Source organism: Myotis daubentonii, chromosome 13, assembly GCF_963259705.1.
Source record: "Myotis daubentonii chromosome 13, mMyoDau2.1, whole genome shotgun sequence".
NCBI classification, from domain to species: Eukaryota; Metazoa; Chordata; class Mammalia; order Chiroptera; family Vespertilionidae; genus Myotis; species Myotis daubentonii.
The window spans coordinates 4,484,399-4,500,366 of NC_081852.1; the positions used below are offsets into that span (position 1 = coordinate 4,484,399).

Here is a 15,968-nt window from a genome sequence, read left to right on the forward strand (position 1 = left end):
CATGAACGCTAATTAGCCAGCCAAGGCAGGAAGAAAAGGGTGTGTGTGTGTGTGTGTGTGTGTGTGTGTGTGTCCCAAGCTGTGAGCAAATTTTACTTTGGAAAGGTGGGGAGGAGCCTGTGCAGGTGGGAGCAGGCTCAGAGAGCAGTGAGGCCGCCTCTGCAGTGGGCTGATGGGCTGACTCGCTGGGCAGGGCAGCCTGGTGAAGAGAAGCTGGCTGGGAGAACCGGCAAGGAGCCACAAGGCAGGCAACGTGAGCTCCGGGATGTGGAGGCTGGCGGGTGAGCAAAGGAATGCCTGTGCCTGCGGGAGGCTAGGCTACCAGGCTGAGGGGCACCCCCACAAAAGCACTTCCTCAAGAAACCTGCCTTAGGAGCCTGAACTGTGCAACATGCATGCCCCCAGCCTCTCCAACCGCAAGCCTCCATGCTCATCCCCTCACAGTCCCACCACCGTTCGCTGGTTGTAGGGAGCAGGGAAGTCGGGGGTTTATTATATAACAGTTTGGTTCCTGTGGTGACTGTTTCCACTTTGGGAGGATGGTGGGTGTGGTCGGGGGCTCAAACCTGAGGTCAAGAGCCACAGTATCAAGGGCCCCCCACTTTGTGTGAGCCCCTGCAGGTGTTAGCAGGGTCAGCGTGTGACACTTCTCACCCAGGTAGAAGTTTCTCTTGATGTGTGTTATGCCAGGTGGGGGAAGCATGATTGCAGCTAGACAAGCCTCAGACCCTCCCAAATAGTAAGAAGACAACCCACCAACACACGCAGTTTTGGGAAGACTTCTGGCCGTTTCTGGTTTGGATGATGAGGTCCCTCTGGTTGGGACCTGAGGCTAGGACTCAGGTTGGAATCTCCTGGAAGCTGTTGGCCTGGGCAGCCTCACCTCCTGTCCCGGGTACCCCCTCCCCTCCATTTCCCACAGTGTGGGGTCCTTTCCCATCCCCAGATGCTCATCTCTGCTCCCAGGCCAGGCCAGTGTCCTCTGCCAGACCGGAACGCCCTGGGCACCCCTCGCCTGGCCGCGAGGGCCCTCTGCATAGGCCCCTGTCCCCTGGAGCTGGGAGGCAGGCCCAGAGATCGCTGGGCCCTCTGCACACCCATCTCAAGCAAGACGATTTGAATCCTCGCTGCAAACTGAAGTCGGGATTGCTAGATTCAGAGACTTTATTGGGGCTCTATCAGGCTCATCAAGCCCCTAATTACTTATTGATCCTGGCCAGCCCAGTCCCTTTAAGCCCTGATAACCTCTGGGACTGCAAAAGCTGCCTGCCAAAATCAAGCTTCTGGAAGCAGCTCTCCCCAATGAACAAATTCACCCCTACTGTAACCACCTGGCTAGGGAAGCCAGATTCGCAAGCTCTGTCTCACGTGATGCATACCCATTTCACAGAGGGGACGCCTGAGGCTCAGAGAAAGAAGGGACTGGCCCAAGGCAGCAGGTGAGTTGCTGGCAGACCCAGGACTCAGTCCTATTGGTTTTGCTCCTCGCTACACAACGGTGTACCCACGGAAATTGAAACTCAGTCAATAAATCCTTCTTTTGCAGAGTTCAGCCAACACAAATGATTGCTTTTTCTAAAGAGATCTTCAGAGTGACTCTACACAAGGAAACTGAAAGGGGTGCAAAAAATGCACTGGGCCCACCGGGAATCTCAGCTGGAACACCTGGAGGCCAGGAGCTTGCTGCCAGAGCTGCAGGTGAACTGTTGAGGCAGGGAGAGAGGCTGCCGTGGGCCACTGGAAGCCACAACCACTGCAACTTAAAGCTTTGTCATTGCACACTTCCAAGGTGGAGCTGGCAGGACCTGCTGCTGGGCTTGGTCCAGACAATGAAGACATGTCGTGATGGCGCTGTTTACTGAGGTGGGGAAGGAGCACTGGGAGGAAGTGGAGCGTTCTGGTTGGGTGTGTTATGTATGAGATGCCATTACCCATCCAAGTGATAGCAGCAGGTATGAGGGTGAGAGGTGAATACGATGAGATTGGAGAATAGCAAAAGCTCTGACATCCAGGACCTCATTGGCCATAGTAAAGAATATGGACATTATTTTAAAGTTACAAAATATCAAGAAAGTTTTTTTAAAATGAGTTGCACACCTCTCCTTTCTCTCTCACTTTGCTTTCACTCCACCAATAACGGGACTAAGGAAGGGCCGGCTGGAGTCCTGACCCTCCCAGGGGACTGCTGCCCTGGCACAGCCCCTGCAGGAGTGCCCCCTCCCCAGTCATTTCCTCCTGGAGAGCCCCCGACTAGACACGTACTGTATCCGACTGCCCCTCTCCCCAGCGTGGAGCCAGCCCAGGATTCCTAGGACAATTCGGCCCAGGCCCAGAGGAGCCAGCCAGCAGCTTAGAAGGAGTCAGGCTTGGAGCCTGCAGCCAGAGCCCCGGGCTGGGCCTGCCCCTGGGCTCCAGGGACCCACCCTCGCCAGGACTGAGCTCAGGAAATCCCTCTGACCCCACCAGGATTTTCTTTAAAAAACAGAACAGCCCCTGTGTTGCTTACTTCACCTCTGCTTTGTCTTCCTTCCCCATCTTGCTAAACTCTTTCATCTCGCTTTTACTGTTTCTCAGCTTGTATTTACTTCATTTGAGCTTCTTTTATTTTTTATTTTATTTTTACTGGGTTTGCCTCATAGTTTTTATTTTCAATTTCCCAGGCTGACAATCTTTTGCATCACTCATTCTATTATTCCTTCTATTCATCCGGCCTTCGCTTTTCCCAAGGTTAGGGGCAGGGGGCGATGGCCTGAGGGTGGCCTCCCTGCACCCACCTTGCAGGAGCCACCAGAGCAGGACCCATGGATGTGCCCGCCCCCTCTGCCCACAGCCGGCCTTTGTGCCTTTCTTTCCACTGCACTGCCCATGGCACAGGCCAGCACCACATGCCACACCCCACAGCCAGTGAGGAGGAAGGAAGCCACACAGGGATCTCTGGACATACAGTCCAGAGCAGGCCCGGGATGGGGCGCTCCGTCTGCTCAGAACAAAGATCGTCCCAAAAGCTACCTGGGTGACAGTGCTGCCTTCACAAAAACAAGCTGGAGCTGCAGAGGTTCTCCCTGGACCCATGTCTCCAGGTAGGGGGTGGCAGGACCAGACGCCAGCCCAGGCCCACTGGGGTCCTCATGTTGACCCCCAGGGATCCCCTGGCCCAGTGAGTCCAGCAAAGCCGAGCCCTTCCTCAGGCCCCTCCGAGGCCAGAGAGGCAGGCGGAGTCGGCACAAAGGTTTTACACATACAAAGGGAAGCAAAAGGTGAGCTCCCAGGAGGGACCCCAGGAGCAGGGACCCTCCAGGTGTGCGTCCCCCACCTGGGTCTGAGCAGTTCTTGGAGGAGCAGGCCTTCTGGGGCTCTCAACCCCCCCACCTCCATCGCTGCACATGGATGCCCTGTGCCCATTGTGCGTGAAGAAAGGGTTCCGCTACTGAGAGTCTAAAGCAGTGGTTCTCAACGTTCTGGCCCTTTAAATACAGTTCCTCATGTTGTGACCCAACCATAACATTATTTTCGTTGCTACTTCATAACTGTAATGTTGCTACTGTTACGAATCGTCATGTAAATATCTGATATGCAGGATGGTCCTAGGCGACCCCCGTGAAAGGGTCGTTCGACCGCCACGGGGGTCGCGCCCCACAGGTTGAGAACCGCTGGGTGTGAACCCGCAGCCCCAAAGAGTCTCTTTCTGAGCCCCTGGGCTGCTTTCTAGGGTCCCTGTTCCCAGCTACAAGGCCTGAGGCTCCTCCCTCCGTCCCCAGCCCTGAGCTCTGTAACTCTTCTCTTTTACATGTGGGGAGCTCCCACCTCCTCAGGTAGGACCAAGTGGCAAGAAACCAAATCCTGGCCCGTCTATCCCCAGAGCTAAAGGCAAGCCCCCTCACCCTCATCAGTCACAGCCCTGCAGACCCAGGACACGGAGCACCACAGGGGCCCCCCCGCCCCTCTCGCCTGCCCCAGGCTCCTCCTGCCCCTGCCACCTGCTGCAGTGGGTCCCTGCAGTGCACTCCACGCAAGCTGAACCGTGGCCGTGGCCAAGTTAAGAACCACAGTCCATGCAGAGAACCACAGGAGAAGCACACACTAGTAAAGGAACGCAGAGGTTAGGGCGGCAAGATGTGAAGAGGAGTCAGTGAGGGGCCAGGATGGAAGTTGCCCGAATGGTCCTGGGGCCAGACTCTCTCCTTGCCAGGCAGGTCGGTACAGAGCAGCCAGAGCCCCGTCACCCACGTGTCCCCAGAGGCATCCTGGGGAAGCCCTCAGGCTGCTGCACAGCAGCCTCAGACAGAAGGGTCAAGCCACCAGGATGCCCACAGGAGACTGGCCCATCCTGGTTCTGAACAGGGCATCTGTGCCAGCCATAGGCCCTCTGCCCTCTGCAGGGAGGGGCTGTAGGTGCCCACAGGTGAGGTGGGCCTTGGGGCTCACCCCAGCCTGCTCCATGTCTGTGATGGGGCACAAAGTGTCAGCTGCACACCAGGCTCGGAGCTGCGCCGTGGAGACCCCAGACACTTGGTTACATGAATGTGAGAGGCCCATCCATCCCATCTCTTCCCATCCTAAGTCAAGCACAGCCCAGCAGCTCCCACAGCCTGGGCCTGCACCCCTCAGAGCTGAGCCCCCACTTTCCCAGGGGCGGGCAGAGAAAGGGGGAGCTACATCTGCTTGGAGCCCTGGCTCATCTGCAAAAAGCCCCTCCCCCAGACCCAGCCCTCCTGCTTTGCAGCCCCTAGCAGGTCTGGGCACCCTGCTCATGGACACACCCACGGCCAAGAGCAGGATTGCTGGCCTGGAAACCTCTTCCTCCATCAGGCAATGAAGCAAGGTTGTGAGTGATTTTCTCTGAGTGTCACGGTGCATTTAGCACCCAGCGGTGACGGTGCTACCTCCAGGGGTGCTCCTGGGTCTCAACTTGGAGCAGGGCCTGCCCAGTTCCTCCAGAAGAGGAGGGGAGGTGGCCCAGGCCCGGGCCCGTGGCTGACATGCTGGGCAGCCTCGGGCAAGGTCCCTAACTTTCGGGACATTTACCTAGAAAACGGAAAGACCAGGTTTGGTGTGGGAGAACACGTGGGCGTGGGAGGGAGCAGAAGCTCCAAGAAGAGGCCGCAGAGGAGGAGGGGAGCCTGCACGTGTCTAACCCTTGCCAAGGGCCAAGCCTGCGCACCACAGCACCGCACCCACCTCGATGCCGGGAGCTGGCTGGCAAGGAAGAGCAATGGGTGGAGATGAGGACGGGGCCTCAGAAGAGAGGCCCTGAGGACACAGGCCTCCCAGGTCCTCTTGAACTGTCTCCAGAACCAGGACAGGCCAGTGGTCAATGGGGAGGCAGGAAGAAGCTGCCCCAGGAGATACGAACAGCCCTCGGAGGCCGGAGGGAAGGGGCAAGGCTCAACCACAGAGAGGCCGGGTCCTACTGTCACCTGCTCATACGGTTGGTGATTATACAAGACCCTGTGAAAACACAGTTTTCATCCCCAATCTACAGATGAAATCACTGAGGATCAGAGCAGTAAGGTCACTGGACAGCTCATGGGTGTGGCAGACTAAAACGTATATACCAAAGGACATCCAGGTCCTGATCCCTGGAACCTGTAAGTGTGGCCTTGTTTGGAAAAAGCGTCTTCGTAGATGCGATTGAGATGAGGGAGCGTCCTGGACTGCCTGGGTGAGCCCTAGATGCCATCACAAGTGTCCCTAGAAGAGAGGCAGAGGTGGATGCAGACAGAAGCAATGTGGCCATGGAGGCAGGGACTGGGTGATGCAGCCACAAGCCAAGCAACGCTGGCAGCCACCAGAGCCAGAAGAGGCCAGGCATGGGTCCTCCCCAAGAGCCTCTGCCAGGCTTCAGACTCTGGCCCCCAGAACTGTGACCGAACACATTCCTGTTGTTTTAGGGCACCCAGTTTGTGGTGATTTGATGCAGCTGCCACAGGAAATGAACACGGTGAGGAAGCCAGGATGCAAATCCAGGTGGGTCTGGCGTGGGCCACCGGCCTGTGCGTGGGAACAAACTTCAGCTGGTTTCAAGAAAAAGGCCCCAGGGCAGTGGGCCAGCCCTGCCCCCGCCCAGGCTGCTGCAATGGAGAGCGAAGGCAGCCGGAAGGGAGCAGGCCTCCCTGGGCAGCCAGGGGTCTGCACTTCACCCCATTCTCAGAGCTGTGCTGGCCTGTGGGAGGGGTGCAGGAGAGGGGGGCACAAGACTGCAGGGGGGACATAAGACACTGGGGGGTAGGGGCGGCCAGGGGATTGTTAAGGGCGGGGGGGGAAAAAAGGACACATATGTAATACCCTTTGTAATTCTTTCAGCAATAAAAAAAAAAAATTCTGGGGGTGGTTTGACTCTTGGTCTAAGGAAATAACCAAAAAAAAAAAAAAAAAAGACTGCAGGGGACAGGAATCGATGGGAGAGGCCTAGGCACCTCTCCGTGTGTCTGCGTCCACCTGCAGCTGCCTTCACTCTGCTCTGGCTCCCCTGTGGCAAGCCACACCCACCCCACGTCTTAAAACATAGCAAGTCCTTTGTTCCTCTGGGCCAGTGGTCGGCAAACTCATTAGTCAGCAGAGCCAAATATCAACAGCACAACAATTGAAATTTCTTCTGAGAGCCAAATTTTTTAAACTTAAACTATATAGGCAGGTACATTGTTATTAACTTAATTAGGGTACTCCTAAGGCTTAGGAAGAGCCACACTCAAGGGGCCAAAGAGCCGCATGTGGCTCGTGAGCCGCAGTTTGCCGACCACGGGCTAGGCCAGCCCATTTGAAATGAATAAAACTATTGAAAAAAAAGACCGTACCCTTTTATGTAATGATGTTTACTTTGAATTTATATTAGTTCACACAAACACTCCATCCATGCTTTTGTTCCGGCCTCCGGTCCAGTTTAAGAACCCATTGTGGCCCTCGAGTCAAAAAGTTTGCCGACCCCTCGGCTAGGCAAACGCTTGTTTGATTATCTAGTTTGATAGAAAATGCCAGAAAAGATGAAGGAAGAAATTGCAGTCACTCACAATACCAGGCCGTGCTCTTCCTGGCCTTCCTCCAGCGAGGAGAGCCCTGGCCTTTCTGGCCAGGGAAGGGGCCAGAGCACCGCTCCTCAGGACCAGAAGGCAGCACCTTGGGGGAGAGCCGCGGCTCCCTGTCCCCTCGGCTGCCTGGATGTGGAGAAGAGAGTCAGGAGAGGCTGCCATCTGCGGAGCCTGAGAGGCCAAGAGGCGGCGGGAGCACAGGCGGCAGGGGCACAGGCGGCAGGGGCACAGGCAGCAGGGGCACACGCGACAGGGGCACAGGCGGCAGGGGCACAGGGGGCAGAGGTGCAGGTGGCAGGGGCACAGGTACAGGGGCATAGGCGGCAGGGGCACATGCGGCAGGGGCACAGGGGGCAGGGGCACAGGCGGCAGGGGCACAGGCGACAGGGGCACAGGCGGCAGGGGCACAGGCGACAGGGGCACAAGTGGCAGAAGCACAAGCGGGAGAGGTACAGGGGGCATAGGCGACAGGGGCACAGGTGACAGGGATACAGGGGGCAGGGGCACAGAGGGCACAGGCGACAGGGGCACAGGCGACAGGGGTATAGGTTGCAGGGGTACAGGCGGCAGGGGCACAGGCGACAGGGGTACAGGTGGCAGGGGTGCAGGTGACAGGGGCGCAGGCGACAGGGGCACAGGGGGCAGGGGCACAGGGGCACAGGTACAGGGGCACAGGTGGCAGGGGCACAGGCGACGGGTACAGGCAGCAGGGGCACAGGCAACAGGTGCACAGGCAGCAGAGGTACAGGGGGCACAGGCGGCAGGTGTACAGGCGGCAGGGGCACAGATGGCAGGGGCACAGGCGGCAGGGGCACAGGCGGCAGGGGCACAGGCGACAGGGGCACAGGTGGCAGGGATACAGGGGGCAGGGGCACAGGCGACAGGGGCACAGGGGCACAGGTGGCAGGGGCACAGGCCACGGGTACAGGCAGCAGGGGCACAGGCAACAGGTGCACAGGCAGCAGAGGTACAGGGGGCACAGGCGGCAGGTGTACAGGCGGCAGGGGCACAGGTGGCAGGGGCACAGGGGCACAGGTGGCAGGGGCACAGGCCACGGGTACAGGCAGCAGGGGCACAGGCAACAGGTGCACAGGCAGCAGAGGTACAGGGGGCACAGGCGGCAGGTGTACAGGCGGCAGGGGCACAGGTGGCAGGGGCACAGGCGACAGGGACACAGGTGGCAGGGGCACAGGCGACAGGGGTACAGGGGGCAGGGGCACAGGCGGCAGGGGTACAGGGGGCAGGGGCACAGGCGGCAGGGGCACAAGCGGGAGGGGTACAGGGGGCACAGGTGGCAGGGCACAGGCAGCAGGGGTACAAGTGGCAGAAGCACAAGCGGGAGGGGTACAGGGGGCACAGGCGGCAGGGACACAGGCAGCAGGGGTACAAGCAGCAGTGGCACAGGCAGCAGGGGTACAGGGGGCACAGGTGGCAGGGGCACAGGTGGCAGGGGCACAGGTGGCAGGGGTACAGGTGGCAGGGATACAGGGGGCAGGGGCACAGGCGACAGGGGCACAGGGGCACAGGTGGCAGGGGCACAGGCCACGGGTACAGGCAGCAGGGGCACAGGCAACAGGTGCACAGGCAGCAGAGGTACAGGGGGCACAGGCGGCAGGTGTACAGGCGGCAGGGGCACAGGTGGCAGGGGCACAGGGGCACAGGTGGCAGGGGCACAGGCCACGGGTACAGGCAGCAGGGGCACAGGCAACAGGTGCACAGGCAGCAGAGGTACAGGGGGCACAGGCGGCAGGTGTACAGGCGGCAGGGGCACAGGTGGCAGGGGCACAGGCGACAGGGACACAGGTGGCAGGGGCACAGGCGACAGGGGTACAGGGGGCAGGGGCACAGGCGGCAGGGGTACAGGGGGCAGGGGCACAGGCGGCAGGGGCACAAGCGGGAGGGGTACAGGGGGCACAGGTGGCAGGGCACAGGCAGCAGGGGTACAAGTGGCAGAAGCACAAGCGGGAGGGGTACAGGGGGCACAGGCGGCAGGGACACAGGCAGCAGGGGTACAAGCAGCAGTGGCACAGGCAGCAGGGGTACAGGGGGCACAGGTGGCAGGGGCACAGGTGGCAGGGGCACAGGTGGCAGGGGTACAGGTGGCAGGGGTACAGGGGGCAGGGGCACAGGCGGCAGGGATACAGGGGGCAGGGGCACAGGGGGCAGGGGCACAGGCGGCAGGGATACAGGGGGCAGGGGCACAGGTACAGGGGCACAGGCGGCAGGGGTACAGGCGGCTGGGGCACAGGGGGCACAGACGGCAGGGGCACAGGTTGCAGGGGCACAGGCGGCAGGGGTACAGGGGGTAGGGTCACAGGCGGCAGGGGTACAGGCGGCAGGGACACAGGTGGCAGGGGCACAGGCGGCAGGGGTACAGGCGGCAGGGATACAGGGGGCAGGGGCACAGGGGGCACAGGTACAGGGGCACAGGCGGCAGGGGTACAGGCGGCTGGGGCACAGGGGGCACAGGCGGCAGGGGCACAGGTTGCAGGGGCACAGGCGGCAGGGGTACAGGGGGTAGGGTCACAGGTGGCAGGGGTACAGGCGGCAGGGACACAGGTGGCAGGGGCACAGGTGGCAGGGGTACAGGGGGCAGGGGCACAGGTGGCAGGGGTACAGGGGGTAGGTCACAGGTGGCAGGGGTACAGGGGGCAGGGGCACAGGTGGCAGGGGTACAGGTGGCAGGGGTACAGGTAGCCGGGGCACAGGCAGCAGGGGCACAAGCGGCAGGGGTGGGCTTTCTCAGTCCTGGACACATGAGACAGCTAAGACCTGTTTGAAAGTTTTCAGTTTCACGTCCTAACTGATACCACCCAGAAATAACCACTTGACATTATGTTTTTCTTCCTGTCCTTTTTTCTACTCAGGTATAATTTTTCTTTTCTTTTTTAAATATATTTTTATTGATTTCAGAGTGGAAGGGTGAGGGAGAGAGAGATAGAAACATCAATGATGAGATTTATTGATCAGCTGCCTCCTGCCTGCCCCACACTGGGGATGGAGCCCACAACCTGGGCATGTGCCCTGACCATGAATCAAACTATGACCTCCTGGTTCATAAGTTGACGCTCAACCACTGAACCACACTGGCCAGGTATCTCAGGTATATTTTCAATCAAAGTGGACAAAAGTGTCACTACCTAAATTAATTTCACTTGCTTATTGTCTGTTTCTATAGAAGGTAAGCCTCATGAGAAGGATATTACCTATCTTCTTCAAAATTGTATTCCCTTATCTAGAACAGTGCCTGGCATGTCTATATGTTCAATAAATGTCAGTTAAATCAATGAATTAATTAATTAGTAAATGAACATTTTAATGTACTTCCCCCTGCCAAGAAATTGTTTCCTGAAAACATTATTTTTAACAGCCAATTGCAGTTCTATCTCATGAATCTATCAAACTTTATTTAACCAGTCATTGGCTATGGGACATTTTTCTTCCAATTTTCACCATTATAAACAATGTCACTGTAAAAATTCTTATACAGGCATTTTCAGCTCTTATGCAATTATTTCCTTAGGATAGATGCCTAGAATAGTTATGCATAATTTAAACCTCTTAATGCATATTTTCAAAATTGCTCTCCATCGCTGCTTTTTAAGCCACTTTGCATTTTCATGAGCAATTCATGGAAGTGTTTGTTTCTCTGCACCTCCACCAACACGGCATTCCTGATTTCTAATTTTTTTATTTCGAAAAGCTGTGCCTCCCAGTTGCTTTCATGTGCATTTCCCGGTGGTTGCTCGGTGTGTGGCTTTGGGCAGGTCTTTGGGGCCCGGGGGTTGGCCTGCATCTGCCATCATCCACGGGCGCTGCGTGACCCCACGTGGTGGAGATGGGGTCCCCTTGGCCAGGGTTCAAGCTCCTCCATGAAGTGTCGGAAGAACAGCCAAGAGCTAGACCCTTGGGGTCCCTGAGGTTCCAGGACCGGAGCCACTGAGGCGGGACCTTCCTTGACAGGAAGCTGACGCCAGGCGCTGAGCAGTTAAGGACTCTGAAGGGCTGAGCTTGGGGGGGGGGGGGCGGGGGGGGGTCAGGAAATAGCACAAGCAAAGACACTGATCAGGTTCGAAATGGGGCGCCGCACGCCCAGACCAGCCCTCGCATGGGGACCACACAGCCAGCCGCAGCCGCCGCCGGGAGAACCCGCGCCCCGCGGGTCGCACACGCCCGGAGGCTCCCCAGGCCGAGGCCGCCCGCCCGCGCTCCTGCTCCCCGCACCGGCCCGCCCGAGCCCGGCGACACCGCACCGGCACCCCCAGCTCTCAGAGGGGGGCCGTGCGTGCGCGGAGGGCGGGGCACAGCGCCAGGTGCGCCGAGGGGTGGCGGGAAGGCGGTGGGGCGCCCAGGCCCCGCGGCGCCCGCGGCGGGCAGAGACGGCCACCGGTCACCGGCTCCCCGCTGCCCGCCAGCCCCGCCGGCCAGGGGACCACGCACCGGACGCAGCCCCCCACCCCCACCCCCGCTGCCGAGGCGGGGCCGCTGCGCGCCCGAGGGCAGCCGTGGTGCGACGCTGCCCCCGTCTGGCGGCCCGGGGAACAGGCCCGGCTGCGGCCGCCTGGAGCGCTCGGAGGACTGGGCTGGGGACACAGGCGTCTTGACCTGGAAGGGGGAGAGCTGGCTGGAGTGCAGACAGGCCTGATCGCCAGGAAAATCGCAGCAATAATGCCAGCACTTACTCTGCGCCAAGCGCCGGCCCAATGCCCTACATTATTCGCTCCTTTAATCCTCACCCGCCTTGATAAGGAGGCCTGCTAATCATTCCCCTATACCAGAGGGGAAACAGGTACAAAGGCTCTGTAACTTGCCCAGCCATTAAGTGGCAGAGTAGGGTTTGAACCCAGACAGTCTGGCTGCAGAGTCCGACAGCCTTTGAGCCACCTGAGAGTCAGAAAGGGAGAGGGAACCTTTGCCTTGAGGTGTCCCCACACAGCCACTCTACAGCAAGCGTGTCAAACTCGCGGCCCGCGGGCCACACGTGGCCCACAACGGATATTTTTGCGGCCCAGCCAATATAACAGTATGTAAGAAACGTTTTAATAAAAATTTCCTAACTTAATTTTTACAACAACCTGTTATACATAATTATTAATAACGAACTACAACATTCGCTAATGACTGATGACTATAATCGTGTTGCAGTCATTTCCCTTACGGGCCTTACACGCAGGTGCGCCATTTCTCTCCACTAATACCAGCAGCGAATATTTTAGCAGCCAATGGCCACGTCATTAGTCTTGGACTGACTTGTTTGGTGTGGGCAACAGGAAATATTTCTCTTTCGGAGAATAAGAAAAATAGGTTTATTTGCGTTATGCTTATTAATTTGTGCAGTTATTCAGTGTCTGGTAAGTTAATGTTCAATAACAAATATTAATTTTTATTAAAATATTCTATTATTTTATGTAAACAATTACTCGTTTATTTCAGCCCTTTGTATTCAGCATGTCTCTATTGAAATAAACTGTTTCTATGAAAATTGAAGCTTTTGTTTTTTTGCGGCTACATACACTTGAAGCTGGTTTATCTGGCCCGTGTTAGCCTTTGAGTTTGACATGCTTGCTCTACAGTATCTAGAGCTGGGCCCTTCTGGCTGGGCCACTGCTGCCGAGGGGCAGACAAGTGTCCTCCGCCGGTTATGAACCATGCTCTGTGTGGGCCTAATTGGGGCTGCCCTGAGCCTTCCCCGTGTCCACGCAGACCCCAGGACCCAAAGAAATGACCTGGGTGCCTTTGTCATAGGCCCACCAAGACCCCAAGCAGGAAGGGGGCCGGGGCCTTGGTGAGGCCTCCGTGCACAGCGGCGGTGCTGCCCCCAGCACCTCCTCTCCTCTCCCCATGTCGCTGCAGACGTTTCAGGCTCCATTTTCTCCAAACCAGATGTCCAAGTCTGACACCCTGTCAACAACAAGATTTTAAAATGGGCAAAAGACTTAAATAAACATTTCTCTAAAGAAGATATGCAAATGGCCAATAAGCACATGAAAAGGTGTTTAAAAATCACTGATCATTACGGAAATGCAAGTCAAAACCATAATGAGATACTACCTACACCCACAAGGAGAAAAAAACACCAAAACGATACAAAATAACAAGGGTTGGTGAAAATGTGGGGAATTTGGAAACCTGTGTATTGTTGGTGGGAATGAACAATGATGCAGCCCCCTTGAAAATAGTATGGAAGTTACTCAAAAGATTAAAAATAGAATTACCACATGATCCAGCAACTCCACTTCTGGGTATATACCCAAAAGAATTGAAAGCAGGACCTCAAAGAGATATTTATATACCATGTTTGTGGCATTCGAATAGTCAAAAGGTGGGAGCAACCCAAGTGTCCACCGACAGATAGTTTTTTAAAGGTGGTCTGTCCATGCAATGAATATTATTCAGCTGTAAAAAGGAAATTCTAGCGCATGCTACAGCCTGGATGAGCCCTGAGGGCATTATGCTAAGTGCATAAGCCAGTCACAAAAAGACGAAGACCCCTTGTTTCCCTCATGCCGAGTATCTGGAGAAGTCAAATTCAGAGACAGAAGGTGAAGTGGTGAGTGCCAGGGGTCGAGGAAGGGGGGGAGGGCAGTGGACATTTAATGGACGTGGAGTTTCCATTTGGAAAGATCAACAAGTTCTGGGGATAGTTGCACAACAATATGAATGCACTTAATGCCACTGAATTATACTCTTAAAAACGGTTAAGGTGGAAAATGGTATGTTATGTGTATTCGTCACAATAAAAGTAAAAGTAAATTAGGGATGGGTTTGGGGGGCGGGGTGAAAAAGGTGAAGGGATTAAGAAGTACGAGTTGTTAGTTACACTAGTCAGGGGGTGCAAAGGACAGCTCAGGGAACACAGTCACTAGTATTGTAATGACCGTGCCCGTGGGAACTGGAAATGTCAAGGGGACCACTTGTAAAGTATAGGATTGTCTAACACACCGGAAACTAACGCAAAATAATCTTGAATATAAAGTGTAACTGAAAACAAATTTAAAGTAAATGAAAGAAACCCTTTATGGAGCCCCCTGTCCTGCAGAAGGCAAGGCCCGGCTCCTCCCTGTGTGAGCAGCGCAGGCCTGACTCCCAGGGAGGCCCCTCCCCTGGGCCCTGGGCCAGCACGAGGGCTGCAGCCAAGTTTTCAGGAGCCCCTGGCCCAGGCTACACCCGTGGGTCTAGGAATGGCTGCTCATCTAAACCAGGCAGTCGCCATCCTTCCCGGCTGTTTTTACCTGGAAGAGAAAGAATTGGTCTCACAGTCCCCCACTCCTAACAGCTGTCCGCTGTGCCCTTGAAGGAAGTCCCAGTCAGTCACATAATCAATAAGAAACCTACACCTGGATACTTCATCGCAAAACAACAGAAACCAAAGACACAGAAAAATCTTAAAAGCAGCTGGGGAAAAAACAGCAGATTCTGCCGGGAGCCAATTCCAGCATGACAGCAGGGCTGAGTCTGGAGTGGCCAGGGCATTTCCCCAAACCTGAAAAGGATGCATTAAAATCATTGCTTGCTGCCAGACAGCTCAGGGCATCTTAATCTACATGTTATTGCCTCCTACTGGCCAAACACCTGAACAGCCCTAACTCTTCCATTCTGACAATGGACTCTGTGCAATACCCTGACCCTTTGAAGTGTATATCTACCTCACCTAAGGACAATTTGTGTTAATAAAAAGCATGTAGTCCTGACATGAGGAGAACTTAGTTTCTTTAGCTAGGCTCCTCTGACCCCCAAATGCCTTTCAAAATTATATTTCGTCTCTGGACTCTTTTTTTAAAAAATAAATCTTTATTGTTCAGATTATTATAGTTGTTCCTCTTTTTTCCCCCATAGCTCCCCTCCACCCGGTTCCCACCCCACCCTCTGCCCTTACCCCCCCACTGTCCTCATCCATAGGTGTATGATTTATATATATATATTTTATTATTATTATTATTATTATTGATTTTTTACAGAGAGGAAAGGAGAGAGACAGAGAGTCAGAAACATCGATGAGAGAGAAACACCAATCAGCTGCCTCCTGCACATCTCCTACTGGGGATGTGCCCGCAACCTAGGTACATGCTCCCGACTGGAATCGAACCCGGGACCCTCCAGTCCGCAGGCCGACGCTCTATTCACTGAGCCAAACCGGTTTCGGCAGGTGTATGATTTTTGTCCAGTCTCTTCCCACACCCCCACACCCCTTTCCCCCCTGAGAATTTTCAGTCCACTCCCTTTCTATGCCCCTGATTCTATTATATTCACCAGTTTACTATGATCATCAGATTTTTTATTCACTTGATTTTTAGATTCACTTGTTGATAGATATGTATTTGTTGTTCATAATTTGTATCTTTACCTTTCCTTCTTCTTCCTCTTCTTAAAGGATACCTTTCAGCATTTCATATAATACTGGTTTGGTGGTGATGAACTCCTTTAGCTTTTTCTTATCAGTGAAGCTCTTTCTCTGGATAAAGTAATCTTGGTTGTAGGTTCTTGCTATTCATCACTTTGAAAATTTCTTGCCATTCCCTTCTGGCCTGCATAGTTTCTGTTGAGAAATCAGCTGACAGTCGTATGGGTACTCCCTTGTAGGTAACTGACTTTCTTTCTCTTGCTGCTTTTAAGATTCTTTCTTTGTCTTTTGCTCTTAGCATTTTAATTAGGATGTGTCTTGGTGTGGTCCTCTTTGGATTCCTTTTGTTTGGGGTTCTCTGCGCTTCCTGGACTTGTAAGACTATTTCTTTCAGCAGGTAGGGGAAGTTTTCTGTCATCATTTCTTCAAATAGGTTTTCAATATCTTGCTCTCTCTTTTCTTCTGGCACCCCTATAATTCTGATGTTGGTATGCTTGAAGTTGTCCCAGAGGCTCCTTACACTATCTTCACATTTTTGGATTCTTTTTTCTTTTTGCTTTTCCGGTTGGGCATTTTTTGCTTCTTCATATTTCAAATCTTTG

General features: G+C 55.2%; 1 protein-coding gene across 1 annotated transcript; it reads right to left on the bottom strand.

Annotated features, from left to right (window-relative positions):
• Nucleotides 1-7,170: 7,170 nt before the first annotated feature.
• LOC132214621 (uncharacterized) lies at nucleotides 7,171-12,207 on the bottom strand. Its single transcript, XM_059661959.1, has 4 exons — nucleotides 12,193-12,207; nucleotides 11,466-11,630; nucleotides 9,356-9,474; nucleotides 7,171-9,262 (listed from the first exon to the last, which is right to left on the bottom strand). The coding sequence occupies exons 1-4, from the start codon at nucleotides 12,205-12,207 to the stop codon at nucleotides 7,171-7,173; spliced, it is 2,391 nt and encodes a 796-aa protein (XP_059517942.1).
• Nucleotides 12,208-15,968: the final 3,761 nt, after the last annotated feature.

Bases quoted from the DNA above. Each gene is read 5' to 3' on its own strand.
- LOC132214621 (XM_059661959.1), bottom strand. The intron at 9,475-11,465 runs GTGCGTGGTCCC...CCTGTGCCCCAG, and splicing joins GGGGTGGGGGGCTGCGTCCG to CCGCCTGTACCCCTGCCGCC. The intron at 9,263-9,355 runs GTACCCCTGCCG...CCTGTGCCCCAG, and splicing joins CACCTGTGTCCCTGCCGCCT to CCGCCTGTACCCCTGCCGCC.